This window comes from Thunnus maccoyii, chromosome 1, assembly GCF_910596095.1.
Source record: "Thunnus maccoyii chromosome 1, fThuMac1.1, whole genome shotgun sequence".
Lineage (NCBI taxonomy): Eukaryota > Metazoa > Chordata > Actinopteri > Scombriformes > Scombridae > Thunnus > Thunnus maccoyii.
Genome location: NC_056533.1, coordinates 11,717,528 through 11,732,011, shown reverse-complemented (window position 1 = coordinate 11,732,011; position 14,484 = coordinate 11,717,528). Strand labels below are relative to the sequence as shown.

At 43.7% G+C, this 14,484-nt stretch overlaps 1 protein-coding gene across 6 annotated transcripts in view; it reads right to left on the bottom strand.

Moving 5' to 3' along the window:
* fto (FTO alpha-ketoglutarate dependent dioxygenase) overlaps window positions 1–14,036 on the bottom strand; it is a 121,284-nt gene extending 107,248 nt beyond the window's left edge. For 4 of the 6 annotated variants that reach the window (XM_042406639.1, XM_042406656.1, XM_042406666.1 and 1 more), the window contains exon 1: window positions 13,791–14,036. In XM_042406639.1, coding sequence (XP_042262573.1) covers window positions 13,791–13,868 — 78 coding nt within the window. In that variant the 5' untranslated portion in view covers window positions 13,869–14,036. The remainder of the gene's footprint in view (window positions 1–13,790) is intronic. The other 2 variants (XM_042406647.1, XM_042406683.1) reach the window with 1 other exon arrangement.
* Between the last annotated feature and the right edge of the window lie 448 nt (window positions 14,037–14,484).

Genomic DNA, 14,484 nt, shown 5'->3' with positions numbered 1-14,484 from the left:
CCTGGTCAGGTCATTGAAAGGTTTGTGATTTGTGACAATAAACAATTCAATAGCACTTACGTGGCCATACACGGTGTCTGAAGGGTGTAGAGCCAAACTCCTCACACACACTACCATTGTCTCAACATGACACAGATCAGTAGATCTCACTGTAAGTGCAGTGCCTCAGTTACTTCAGGAAATCATATCCTTACTTATAGAATAAAGCATCAAAAGTGGCCTCATAAAAAAAGAAAAACTGGCATATACCGTCTTTGTCAACAGCAGTGTTCCTCATTTCCATACAGTAGGCTTGACGAAGAAGCCTATACATGATGTGGATGAAGCATGCAAGGAGGATTTCAGTCCTGCCGCGTGTCTCCGTGTGTGAGTGACTGATCACAGTAGAAGTGGCTTGTGCCTCTAATCCAGTACCACTGTTAGGCAGTGCAAAGACCCGGCTCTGTGTACCGCAGCACTGGCTGATCAAACCCATCATGTGACAAGCAACCTCTTCAAATGACGATGATTTCCCAGCTCTGTGTCCTTTCAGCTCCATATTAGATCATCTTCTGACACTACCGAGTCTGGTACTTCATCTGGGATAAAGATGATGTGCAATCCAACCCGAGGGGCTGGGAGTCAAGGGTAAACGAGGGGCTAAGACAGGGGTAGTGTGCCGGATGGGCTGACAGCTGTGACAATTATCATGTGGTATATTATAACCTTATGCTAAACATAAGATTTGATACTGTTTGTTGGCTGACAAAACACTTCAAGGCTATTTTGCTATCAAGTTACAACTCTCAAGCTGTATGTCATATTCACACACTACACATAAAATGAGCAGGAGGAAAGAAATATCAGAGGATCATACAACAAATCAAAAATACAGAGGATCCCATCTCCTTCAATTTGCCCAACAACAGGCTTGAGCTGCCTGTCCATCAAAATATGACATGTCGTTTTACTTTTCTGACATATCACGTTTCTTCAACGGACAACTAGGACAAACTCTTGAATTATTTGTTGAGTCCTATGCTTTTTTTAACATACTATCATCAACAAGCCAGAGCAGTGACCTGTACTTAAAAGCTGACAATCACCTAAGCCACTAGAAAAACATATGGCTCAAAACAGATGTGGACTAAACATCTAGGACAGGTCTAATTCTATCTCATGTAGTCTTTGACCCAGATAAACTGGCATTATGATGTGACCTCAGATTAATATTGAATTAAGCACTGGAATCATTTGTGGCTGTTTACACGGCCATCGGCCTGTCTTCCTGGAATCCTGAGGCAGATAAGTTTTCTATAATGGCATTAGCCAAATCCTGAAGTATAGCAGACGGCACTTGTCTTGCTTGAGAAGCCACCTCATTTCTTTATTTATTTTTCCTTCACTCATTCTGAACAAAGGAAAATATTCTACCAGGAATTGAATGGCTTAATCCTCTTTTCACTCTTCCCAGTAGCTTGAATGGTGACAGATTAACACGCTGGAGGTTTACAAACCCAGCCATTTGAAAATGTAATTGCTGGTGGCACACTGCATGCATGTGTTTAAGTTGAAGGTTAATATTAAAGCTCAAAAACACACACTCCGGTCAGGAGGGATGCGGCCAGGTTGGGCCGGACCCAAGTCACTGACGCCCGGGGCAGGACGGACTATTCTGTCACGTACGTATCAGGGAGTTGCAAGCTGTCCCAAACCCACGCTAGGCACCATAGTTACTGTTCACTTCTGCTAATTATTACAGCCAATCAGAGGGGTTAACGGGGCGGAGCCTGGCCAGACCATGTTCTGGGGCATTTAACAGCTGGCAGGAACGGAGGTGAATGCATTACACACTGTCCTCATCCAATAAAAATAAAACACCCTGACATCTGAGGTGTACTTAGCACAGAGGGGAAGAAGGCATGGAAGGAGGGAGGGGAAGAGGGTGGTGGTGGAGTGGGGTGAAGGGGAGAGAGGATATAATAGCATGATGTCCAACTGCCACCTAGTGACAACTTCCCAGCTTCTCTGGTCCTCACAGCTTCAAAACATCAGGGTTAGGGGTGGACAGGAGAGAGAGCTGGTTCTGTGGGGATAATTACATTCATCTCAAAAAGAGAAATTCAATATCAGTAGCGTATTGTTCTATTCATTATAGGACACCGCAACGAACACAAACTCTCTTCATAGAGCAGCTTGAACCATTCGAGTTTCGACCCAAACTTCAACACGCAGTAAAGCGATGAAATTCTAAAACGATGTATATTATAATTACTTCTCATCACGTTTTCCAAAACCCAGTCAAGCAAAAACTCTATCAGCCTTCCTCAAGTGACCCCTGCTGTTTGTTCGGCTCCGGGAGCAGGCCTGTAACACTGCTCTGGTAGGCTGGTGGCCCTGGGCTCCTAGGTCCCCTCCCCTCATTAGCCCAGGTATAAATCACACTCTGCCAGTGCCCAGAGGTGAGAAGGATGAGAGTGGAGGTGAGCTTGAAATAATGCTTATGTCACGACGGGTCAGCCCTCCATTATGGCCGTTTCAAAAACTATTAATCTTGCTTGTAGTCAGTGGCCTAGAAATAATTACTTCATCTAACCCATGTAATACAGCATGACCAGCAGTCGAGCCTGGTCAATTTGAGGCTGGTGAGGCAGGATGGGGGAGATAGGTGGGTGGTGGAGAGAGAGAGAGATGGAGATGGAGAGAGAGAGAGAGAGAGAGAGAGGAAGGGGGGACAGCCACAAATTACCAGGCCCTCTCTCTCTTCTGCTACTGGGTGACTGATGTCCTGCTCACTTCAGCTGTGGCCTTTTACACTCTCAACACTGATTTAGATAGATACACACACACACGCACACTCTAAGAGGCAGATGATGTACAATCACACATATGTACGCACGTTAATGAATGATTCAACACATTCGACGTCGAGCGGGGGACACACAAATTATTTTAAACGAGGGTTCAAAGCCCTTTCAGAATGAGATCTCAAAGATTCAGATAAAACAGAATTGAATTTGTTTTAGTTAGCATGAATTACTTACCCATAGAAAATAACTGCTGGCTACTGCTAAACACAATGATGATACTACATAAAACTGATCAAGTTTTTCCATCTTAATGCCATAATCATGCAAATTAATTTGATACGTTTGCCACCTGCTATCCTGAGTAAACTTTGAACTCCTGAGCAAAAAATTGACAGGAATGTATTTGGAAATTTTATAGCTTATGTTAAAATTACACTGCAAAAAATGTTTTAAGTTATCAGTCAGAAACAATGTTGGAAGCCATAAAATTACATGCAGGAATTAACATCTTAGCATGCATGAAGATTTTATGATCTTGCACATCCATTTCCCCCCCCCCTCATTGTTCCTCAACAGTGCCTCCTGTAGCGGCTCTACACCTGCAGGCACTTTCTCTAGTGTCAGTCCCAAAATCATGGCAGACACAAACACAATAAAGACGGCTATTGGAGAAACCCATACTGTGAGTAAACACGGGAGCTAGTGCAAACTCAGCCTCTATGAACGTTACAGGAAGTATGTATGGAGTGACATAAATAAATGCAGCTCTCCAGTGGCTGTCACAGCTGGCATTGCAGGTGCAAATTTAATTAGTCAAGGTGAAGTCTCCCTTGTTGTCTGAGAAAGGAGGGTGGGGGGGGGGGGTCCTCACCATGCACGATTGTAAACACGCGCTATATCCTAATCAGGTGTCACCACCGCGTTTGATCAGCCCGCGAAAACTTGTCATGAATCCCCGGCAGAGAGTGGGCCGAGGGGGAGAACAAAGGAAAAGAGCTGTCATGAGAGAACAGGGTGGTGGTGGTGATGGCAGTGGCGGTGGAAGAAGAGAGTTTGCCCATTAGCAGTCTCTGTCGCCTATCTCTCTCTCTCCCGCTCCCCTTCTCATCTCTCCTCCTCTTGTTTGCCTTATTTCTCTATGTGGCTACCTACAGTACACACCTGACTGTATCCCGTCGCACTCAGCTCTACGCCTGTACATCCACTCTAAGGAAATCTCAACCACAGCTGTCACGCTCATGCTTCACAACCGCCAACAAAGCTCCCCGAAAGAAAAACCCCAAAGTAGTACACTACTTTTATTCACCTCCCGAAAAAAACACACATGTACAGAGATACAAGCTGCGCTCGTTTTGTTTTTATCAAGCGCCGCTCTAAGTAGCTGGGTCCTCCTGTTGAAAAATCTGGAGAACTAGAGGCAAAACACGCTGTTCTCCTCCCGCCCAGCACCTCCGGGCTGCACTGAGGCAGCACAGGAACACACGCGCCATTAGATACTGTTTACCTTTCAGTTTGGGTGATATTGAATACATTAGCCGATTGAACCTCATAAGAAACACAGGCGAGTGACAAGGCCCAATCGTCTTTGCGACTACCATGGTAACTGAGATTACAGGCTAACAAAGAGCAGACAGGGGGAAAAAATATTTAAAACCCGAATAGTGATACATAAATTAATTAAAGGACAAAAAAACAAGTGGAGAATTAAAGTTGGAACATCTGTCAGCGACTTAGCTTCCCAACGTAATACCAGTGTTAGAACATTTATACCCTTGAAGTTAATGATCCCCTCTTTAATTGACAGTCAAGGAAAACTGGCTGCGGCAGCATCCTGCCGAGACACCGATAAGAGGGCCCCCTTCCCCCCTCCCAAAAATAAAATAAAAAAAACAGTTTAAAGAACCTTGGCACTAATCCCTATTGTCATCCCAGCGCAGCAGAAGGACTTACAAACACAGATAACTCCGCTGAAGCTGTCTATTTTTCAGGAGTTATGGGGACAGCCGAGCCGCCGCACGTCTCAAATCAGTCACTCAGATTAGCCCAATCCCTCTGTGCTGTCAGTCAGCCGAGACACTAGCCTGTCACCGCATTTACATGAGTCCATCTCATATATGACAATGCCCCCTATATATGACAATGGCTGCGAGGAAGGGGTCCACTCACTCGCAGATAGCGGGTGTACCGTATGGCTGTTGTTGGATTAAGCTCACGTAGTGCGCGCCGTGCTCATGTCTGCGCTGACACTCCGACAACAAGTTTAAGGAGTCTTAACCATTGCTGTTTTTTTCCATAGCGGAGAGAATGTGGGAGATGTATGTCAGATGAGACGCACGCATACACCTACACTGACAAATACACACTCTGGGATAAACTTCAAGAAACTTTACGACTGTTGTCTGAAAACCACGAGCTTAACTAGTGTATGTCTTCCCCCAAGTTGGCTTGAAGCATGACTTTAATCCACCTACTTCACTTAACATTATGATGCACAGAGAATAAAAAAGGAAAACAACATAAAACTAAGTATGTGCTAAAGAAAACATCTGGATCAGTCTCCATCTTGAATAAACACAATAATGATAGTGATTAAAAGGCTAACCCTTAAGCCTAAAAAAAACAAACTAGATAAAACATAAACTTTGGGGCGTCAGATTTATGAGGGATTAGTTCCTGCAGAGTATGAGTTTGTACTTTTAAATGAATGTGTGGTACTTAAAGGCACCTGAGAGCTCACAGTGTGCTGACTGCTTTTTATGCTTCTGTGATTCACTCCTCTTCAAACAGTCCTGCAACAAATGACAGTGGATGCCCTCTACATAACAGGGCCAGGGCAAGCATGACACAAGGGTTGACAAGTGAACCCTCAAACTCCCTAACCCTTACCCCTGCCATAGCACGCGCACACACACACAAATAGCCCTGAAAACAGCCCTGACATGACCGCTCGGCAGCCCTTCCTAACCCCTCCTTGTGTTTTTTCTCTCTCCATCTCACTGGAGACAACCCTCAATTCAGGACCGTTTTAGCCAGGCAAGTGGATGTGACCCGCTGCCCCCAAGTCAGGCTCATCTGAATAAACAGCTGAGGAAACAGGCAGAGGAGGGAAAATCTGCCTACATTATGATAGGAGAAAAGAAGATGGGATTCAGCCAAGGGGCTCCTTTCTTTATGCACGTTTGATCAAGTGCTTGACAGCGCCGGTGGATGGAATTACGGACTGTTGAACAAAAAGTTGTGGTGTGGGTGTGAGTGTGTTTGTGGGCCTGTCTGTGTATGTGTGGTTCAGTCTGGACAGCTGGGTTTCCAAGGCCTGACAGTGTTGGGCTTGTGACAAGCCTGCCGCACCACACCACCACATACAACGCGCAACCCGCCCATCGGCCTTCGCAGTCCGTCACTCAGGACGGCCGAGGGAAGTGCTATGAGAAGAGGTCAGACGTGGAGGAAAAAGAGGGAGGGAGGAGTGAGGAGAGGAGGATGAGGAGCAAGAGGAAGAAGGGAGGGCTGGTCAGGGGTTAAGTGTAGAGAAGACAGCGATGAAAGGCAACTGTCATGCACCAGTGCTCGCCCAGGAGCACCTGTCTCGAGAAGAACATGCAAAGTGTGCCGGTCACGTCCTGACAATACCCTCACTTTTTCTACACACACGCACACACACACACACGGAATCGACACACATACACACACATACAAGCTCTCAGGAAAGGGCTGATGCTCCACCATTGGAAAGGCATCGCCTTTCTGACAGCATGCCAGTCAAGCTGTCGTTGGCTCCTTCGCATATATGCAAGGAAAAGTTAGGCTGATGAGGAAAAAACACACAGGGGCTCAGAGGAAGAATCACTGAGACATGAACAGACTACCTGAAGTGAGCAGACACTTCTCAAAGACTTGATGCAGAGTAAATGCTGGAACGAGCGATACAAAAAGCTTCATGAAAAAAAAAAAATCCAGGATAACTAGGACGCGTACTCCAAACTGAAAGTTGGTCTGGTTACATCACAAGGAGTAAAAAAGAATTTTTCAAAGTTTTCACAGTTTTAAGCTTATTAGATAAGTGAAGAAGACACGTATGAGTTTAAGGGCTAATGTAGTCGCTAGCTAGCTTATTTGGTAACTGAACTACATAGAAAATTGAAGGCTCTGGCACCATTACTCTAACTTTAGTTATTATGTTTGTTTTTACAAGTAGAAACTAGTGGTTAACAAAGAAGGCCAACTGTACCTCTAACACCGATGCTAAAACCTGGCTCTGGGTAAATAAGGCACTTCCTATGTTCAGCCTTCACAACGCAATAAGCCAAATGCCAAGTATTTTAACACACTTTCATCGCCCGCGTTTATGGAAAAGAACTTATGATGTACAAATTAACAGTTACTATTTACAGAGCCTTGTGAACCTGGTCTCCTGCAGCTTTTGTGAATGAAGGGTTTTAGACTTTCCATTGAAACCAGATGTTGGGCAACACCGTAGCAGTAGGCACTTTTATTTTATTGGAAAGGTGAGTCATTACAAAGGAAAATAAATTTACAAATAAACAGCATGAAGACTGCTCAGTCCTGTACAGGTGGCTTTGCGTAGTGAAATCACTTTTATTGGCGTTAGCTAAAATTAGCTACAACCAGGGCAGCTATGTGTTCAGGGTAGCATCAGTTATTACTGACATTTTTGCTTTGGAGGCTCAGACGGAACATGTCTGATGCAACATTACCGCTGTTATTGTTAATCTTCCCAATATCAAAGGTGCTAAACAAGTTTATTGAAGATGTTTATCGCTTATGTGTTCTGTTTTCTTAGCATTCACAACAATAGCAGCCGGAACATGCACAGAAAAGTATGTGCACGTACACACACACACACACGCATTCAAAAACAAGCTCAAACTGATACCTCAAATTTACACACATCAAACTACACAAAACCACACACAGTGCACATTCACACTCACACCAGCAGAATGCCAAATAAACAGAAATGGAAAATAACGACTCCCCTGGATCATACCCTCGAGTGGCTAATGAACCCCCTGGAGGCTCTAGCCTCTGTGTATGAGGTGAGAGGGTCATTCCCATGTTTATTCAGCACCAGTCCAATGAGCCACCACCATCTATTGATTGAACTGATTATTCTATGTCTCTCTTGTGACGGGACACATGCATGACAGATGAACCCTACTTGAGCAGGTCACATTCGATGCAATCTCATTGAATCTGACGGCTGATCTGGTCGGCCAGTTTGCATGATCCACATCGCGGCCTTGTTTGCGAATACGCTGACATCTGTGGCTAATGCCTCAACACTAATATGAGGTGCTCGGTAGGGGCTGTCAGACACGTAAGCTGTCAAGGGCTGTTTAGGCAATCCTAGTGACTGCTTCCATAGGAGCAAACCATCCTGGTGGTAAAATGCTAAACATAGCAGTACAGCAAATGTTTGGTACCTAAAGTGTTAACTGGCCTGCAGAATATTTCTTAATGTTTTAAACAATCAAGCTTTTATATAATTTGTTTTAATTTGGGAAGAATGTTGCACAGGGTAAGGCCGCTGGTGTTTTCTAGAGGAAATCAAACTTAGCATGGCTTCAAGGGTGAAGGACGTGATTGGTGTAACTTAATTTTGTGGAAGTTTGTGTTGGAATTTTTCATTAGTAAAATTATTTGTCAATTTTGCAACTTGCCTAATGATAGGCAATAATACTGGTGATCAGTGGTTTGCTGTGTAGGGACTATGGATTCAAATTTGTGGTTTAGCTTACTCCAACACATTTACAGTACTATGTTTTTAAATATCAATCAATCAATCAATCAATCAATTTTTATTTATATTGCGCCAAATCACAACAAAAGTCATCTCAGGGCACTTTTCACATAGAGCAGGTCTAGACCATAATCTTTATCAGTGCTTATTAATGTGCATCATCCCTTTTAAATAAACTAATCAAACTATCCACAATAAAAAAATGTTTAAAATTAAAAGCAAAAATGAAAATCTATGTCATGGTTGTCCATGTCTGAATTTGGATGGATACGATTAAACAAACAGACCTCTGTGAGTATATTTGCATTTGCTCAAGCAGCAGCAGATAACTTTAAAATGTAGTAACATACAGTAGCCGGCCAGACAAAGGTGAATAGATGGGAGCCGGTACTTGGAGGAAACCTCTGCAGATGACCCTCTCAGTTACAGTGTGACTCACCGTGGTGTACAATCACAAAGCCACACCAAACTGCAAAGCCTAGCATAAGGCCATCTCTGTTTTTCCATTTAAATATTTAGTAAGATCACAGGTGCTCTTAAGCACATATGGGAGTCCGGGGCAGGCCATCTTAGCTACGTGCTCTGAGACAATGCAGGCGGGGCTGTAAAAATTGATATCCTTCCAGATGTAAACCAAATGTAGACATCATGAACCTTTAAAACGTCATGCGTTCAACAAAGAATGCTATAAAAAAGGTGGTGGGAAGTGAAGGAACAAAGTGAATGGTTTCTCACATTTATAGTGAGAAGCTAATCCAGCCCTTACTTGGTTAATGACAGAATGTCATCAACAGAGAACCATCTCATGCATCATAAACCGTAACTTAGTGGGTCATTTTATCGTCAGGAAACAGCTCGCTTACATTTAAACGTCACCAGTCACGGGACATATAATTAGTGTATTTAATAATTACACTAGAGACAAAGAGGTGCAAAACAATCCCATGTTTCCATTACTGACAATCTCCCACACTAGTGCTTTTAAACTTCACATAAATTTACACAGACAAGCATTGATACTACCCCGAAAATGATCTCATCCCTTCAATACAAGTTATGACAGTCTTACACCAAAACAATACAGGAACATAAATTCATCACAGTTTTAGTGCGTTGGTTGAAATAGTTAAAAGAGAGGCTTGACTAACCAAGCTGATCTGTAAACACCTCAGTCCAAATATATGAGCCAAAGATCAAATAAGCAGGACAAGGTAAAGACATGTAGAGGAAAAGCTCAGCCACAGACTAATCAGCCCCCTCCAACGCACACACAGCCGATCAATGAAAGACCTGGGGCCTTGGTCCTGCGCTATATTACACACCAAAACTTCATATTCATTCATTGATTTTACTTTTCAGAATAGTATATCACTGAACTCCAATGGGAGCGAAAAATAGAGGCTGGGGCTGAGGTCAACCCTCGTGTGGACGGATGTTTGCACAATATTGATGGCTCACGCTGAAAGAAATGACTAAATATCTGGATCAATAGCTAGTTTCCCTAGCCACGACAGGTTGTTCCAGATGGAAATATATAAATACATCTTTATGGCTACTGGAGTGGCTCTAACGAACAGGGCTAAATGCCCCCCTTAAGGTAAACTCTTTGATTAGCCAAGGCCAAAGGTGACTAGAGGGGTCTGCTGATGCTAGGATGCCACGCTTCCAATGGCCTGAGGATGCTAATGCACACAGGGGCCCAGTAAAGGAGCCAAAGATATGACAGGTCACAGGCCCTGAGCAGAGTGCTCTGTGCTACCTGACCCTCCTATTCATTTGTAATGATGATGGGCCCAGGCTACACCATTCTCTGTCATGTTCACATAAAGCCACTATGTAATCAGAACTGGAACTGGGAGGTCCACTAAAGTTTGGCCTAAAAAATCAATTTAGCACATTTTCAGCCACATGAAGTGAGCATGAGGTAGAGTTAAACATGTAAAACACTTTGTGAATAACCCAGGCCAGAGTTCTGGTGAAAATCCTGCATCCTGCTGCTGCTGCTGCTGATGGCACACGAGCTGCTTGCTCTTATTTACAGCACAGCACAATCACTAAGAACAATACCCAATCTCACAGCTTCCCCTGCTCCACAGCAGCCACTAGGCCCATAAAAAGGGAGGAACCACCTCATTGCCTGCTCCTTAATTAAATGAAAGCTGTTAGGTTCATTTGCCTCCTTTTTTTACACATTGAACTGGCCAGCCCACTGCTGAAGACCTCCCAGACACCATCCCTGCTTGGCCCTAAATCATGACTGGATAAACGGCCCAGTGGGTCCCTGCTGGACACCCAGCAGCCGCCCAGCGGCAAGGCAGGAGCAGGGCATGTGGTGGATCGACACCTTGCCAGCGATAAGCAATTCTGTAGAGGATTAGCAGCATGATAGCCTGATCAATACTGTGTGCTCAGGCCATTAGGAATGCAGCGAGGAAATGACCCCCTCCGGTAATAAAGCAGGGCATCTGGGTTCTCCTTCATTTGCCAGCTCCATTAGTGTAATGGTATCATTATCTGCCACAGCCGTATTTTTCTGAGACCTGGTTTTTCCACAGCTCGACCAGTGGGGGTCTGATGAAGCTGTGAAAGCCCCCATGCCGAGTGTCCCCCTTTCTGCTATTCTACACAGAGCCTAGGTGTAAATCCAGCTCTGTTGGAGCTTATGTGCTACCCTGCCTTAGGTATCCGTACCCATGTTTTATGTCAGCACCCAACACTATTTCTCCATTATTGGCTCATTAATAGAGCAACCAGCATGTAGCTTGGGTTAAGAGGGAGAAAAAGATGGCCGGCAGAGTGCAAAGCTGCTGAATGTGCTGAATCTGACACCCCCCTCTTGCTAAAACACAGGGCCTGACATGACAGGACGTCGGCATTAGTTGCCATAAATCGTTTCCTTAACACTAATTCACCAGCTAACATTTTGTGGGGGAGAATTGATTAACCATGTCTGGATGTGTGGCCACATAATCAGCTTTTACCTTGCTAGTTGTTAATTTAACAGAATTGCCAAGGGAAACACAAACCATTTTAATGAGTGTTCAGAAATTAAATACCCTAAACAGCTTGCACTAGGTGCCACAACCAGAGCAAACCAATGAGGCTGATCTAAGCAATGGGCTGGGCTGAGCCCAGGACCTCACAACATCTGGTGACCCTGTGTGATCATTACTTAGCCTGCCGCTCACACACACACTTCCTGTTTCGACACAGCACTTTATACTTGTCATCGCTGTCCAAATGGCGAGCTTGCATCAAAGACAGCATTAGAACATCGGGTTAAGGGAGAGGGTCAGTACTGTTTTCACACTTGCCAAGGCATGAGTGGAAATTCATCCTGTGATGACAATGTTGATAAAACATAATGAGATGTTTTCAATTCTTTGGGGTACATGGTGAGTTGAATGTTGCATTGGGATCAACAGTAGCCACTAGGGCATTGGGGTAATGTGCAAAAGTACATATAGTCTACAATTTTTTGTAGTTGAAACTACGAATGAATGTGTTAGTGTGGCAAACAACATGTGATGGATCAAGTAATTGAAAGGGTGTGGATGAATGTGGACAGGATGTGGTTATTTTCCACTGAGCACTTAGGCCAATGTCCTATTCTATATCACTCAGAAAATATATATAGACTATGGCATCCCACCTGCCACTATGCTATACTGACTTGCTGTGGTGGGATTTTTTTTTTAAGGAGATTGTGTATTCATTTGGCACTAATCTTTTGGTGCTTGCATTCCCTAACTCAGAATGACAGTGGACCCATCATAGCGCATCTCTCACTTTGTGCAGCACTGCAAACACATTCATTTACTGGATAAGACAACAATCATATCCAAGTTATTAGTTATGATAATAACTGTATCATTATTCAACCACTGATATTATAAAAACTGGCCAAAATGCACGCAGCTCCCTTCTTGGCTCCTCTGCAGTCGTATAGTCATTTTAAAATTACAATTCCTCTTGCTCATCCTTTTATTTATCTAAAGAGAAAGAAAGCTAAGCCATTAGGTCTGTGCAGTGCTGCCTGACTGCCTGAGGGCCAGCTGGAATGAGTTTTCTCTCTGAGCCGCTCATCTGGCCGCCATGGCTGCTTTCATAAACAGGAGGAACCACGTCCTACATAGTTTCACTGCTGTCTAACATGATCCAAACACATGTGCCACAGCAGACGGCGTCCAAGTCAGGAGATAAGAGGAGAAACAGACAGAGAGGCAGACAGACACACAGACAGATGACTATAGGCAAAATATAGCTCAGGATGCCTTGGGCACAGCAGAGCCCTTTTCCTTCCTTTCCATCAGTATCTCCTCAAACCGCAAACAGCAAAGTTACGGTTGTACAGCACACGAAAGCCTGACTAAGCCCAGGTCAGCACGAAACACAGCTAAACGTACTGACACACACAACAGTGGGTCCTCGCAAGTTATAAATGCACGCATCTCTGCTCACATCTCACATTTATCTGAAAATGACCCTGCAGACATCTCACTTTTACACCTCAGCAGGCTCTACAGCTTGGCACACTGTGAAAGGTGTAGAAAGGTGAAATCACAACATAGCCTAGTAATTATTATTTCAACTGTACATTAGAGCAGCAGTCATTGCCCAGTGAATCTATAGTAAAAGCCTGCAGCAGCTGTACACTACTGGCCTGGCACCTTGCCAAATCTGCGATGCACACGCACTAACTTCCCCATTTGTTTTTACTGTTGCACTAAACTGTTCTGTTGCTACTATACAATTAACATTTGATTCATTGTTAATTCTTTACACCAGAATGATTAAATTAACCTTCCACATTGTCTCCTGTAGGTTTATTTGTTTGTTTGTATTAAATGTTAATAATTAGGCTAACCTATAGGATAGTTATAATTTCACTATTTTTTCACCAATACACTACAGACTGATATTCATGTCGTACTGTATTTCCACTTGATATGAGATTCCGCCAAGACGTTATTCTGCAATCTATAGCGTCTTATCAGCAGTGTATTTCCGTGATAAAAACCGCCGTTTTAATGCAACTGTAATTCTTCATTGTGGTAGACTGGGGGGGAAAAATGGAAAACACAATAAAGGAAACAGGCAAGGTGAGGTATGCGCTGACATTCGCGGCTTTCTAGCCTTCAAAATGCGGCCAGCAGCATCACATAAGGAGCGTTAGATATTCAACGAGCGACAGGTCTTAGAAATATGCCAGACCTAACGGAGAAAAACGCTATCAATACCTTTCTTCTCTTCTCCCCCTCACTGTCACCCGATCTTTTCATGTTCCTGGAGTTGTGTTTACACTGTCTCGCTTTCATTAGGGGCGATGTTGGTTGATGTAGTACACGCACAAATAGTACCGCGATCGATTCTCCTGACAGGAAAATCACGACGACATCTATCCTTTCAGGTAATGTCAGTCATGCTCCAGCAGTCAATGTTTTCGGTGTAAAATTCTGTATTGTACAGAAATTCTTGACGGAGATGCTAAAAACTTAGCCATGAGAACTACAAATCCCAGAGTGGGTGTGTGCTCGAGGCGGAAGTAGCTTCGACATGCTCTAGATGTTGCACTACGCAGGTGCAGCGCAGGTACAGAGCAACAAACTACAGATATGCTTATCAACATGGTTCGAAATCGGTGGTTTTACTGTCACAGCTCTATTAAAATGGCTGTGACATTAAAAGGAAACATTATGAAGCAAACATACAAGCAAAAGCTACTTCTACTGCACACGACCAGCACTCCTATTCATATTTTTATTATTACTACCCTAGAAGTAGGTAGTAGCTGTAACATTTGTATTAATATTAGGAATATACATTTGGCATTTGAAACTTTTTAAGAAGAATGGGAAAAAATGTTTAAATATTGTTCTCAAAAGATGTAGGTCTTGAACACTGATATTTCATGTGCTTCCCCCCCTTTTTGTA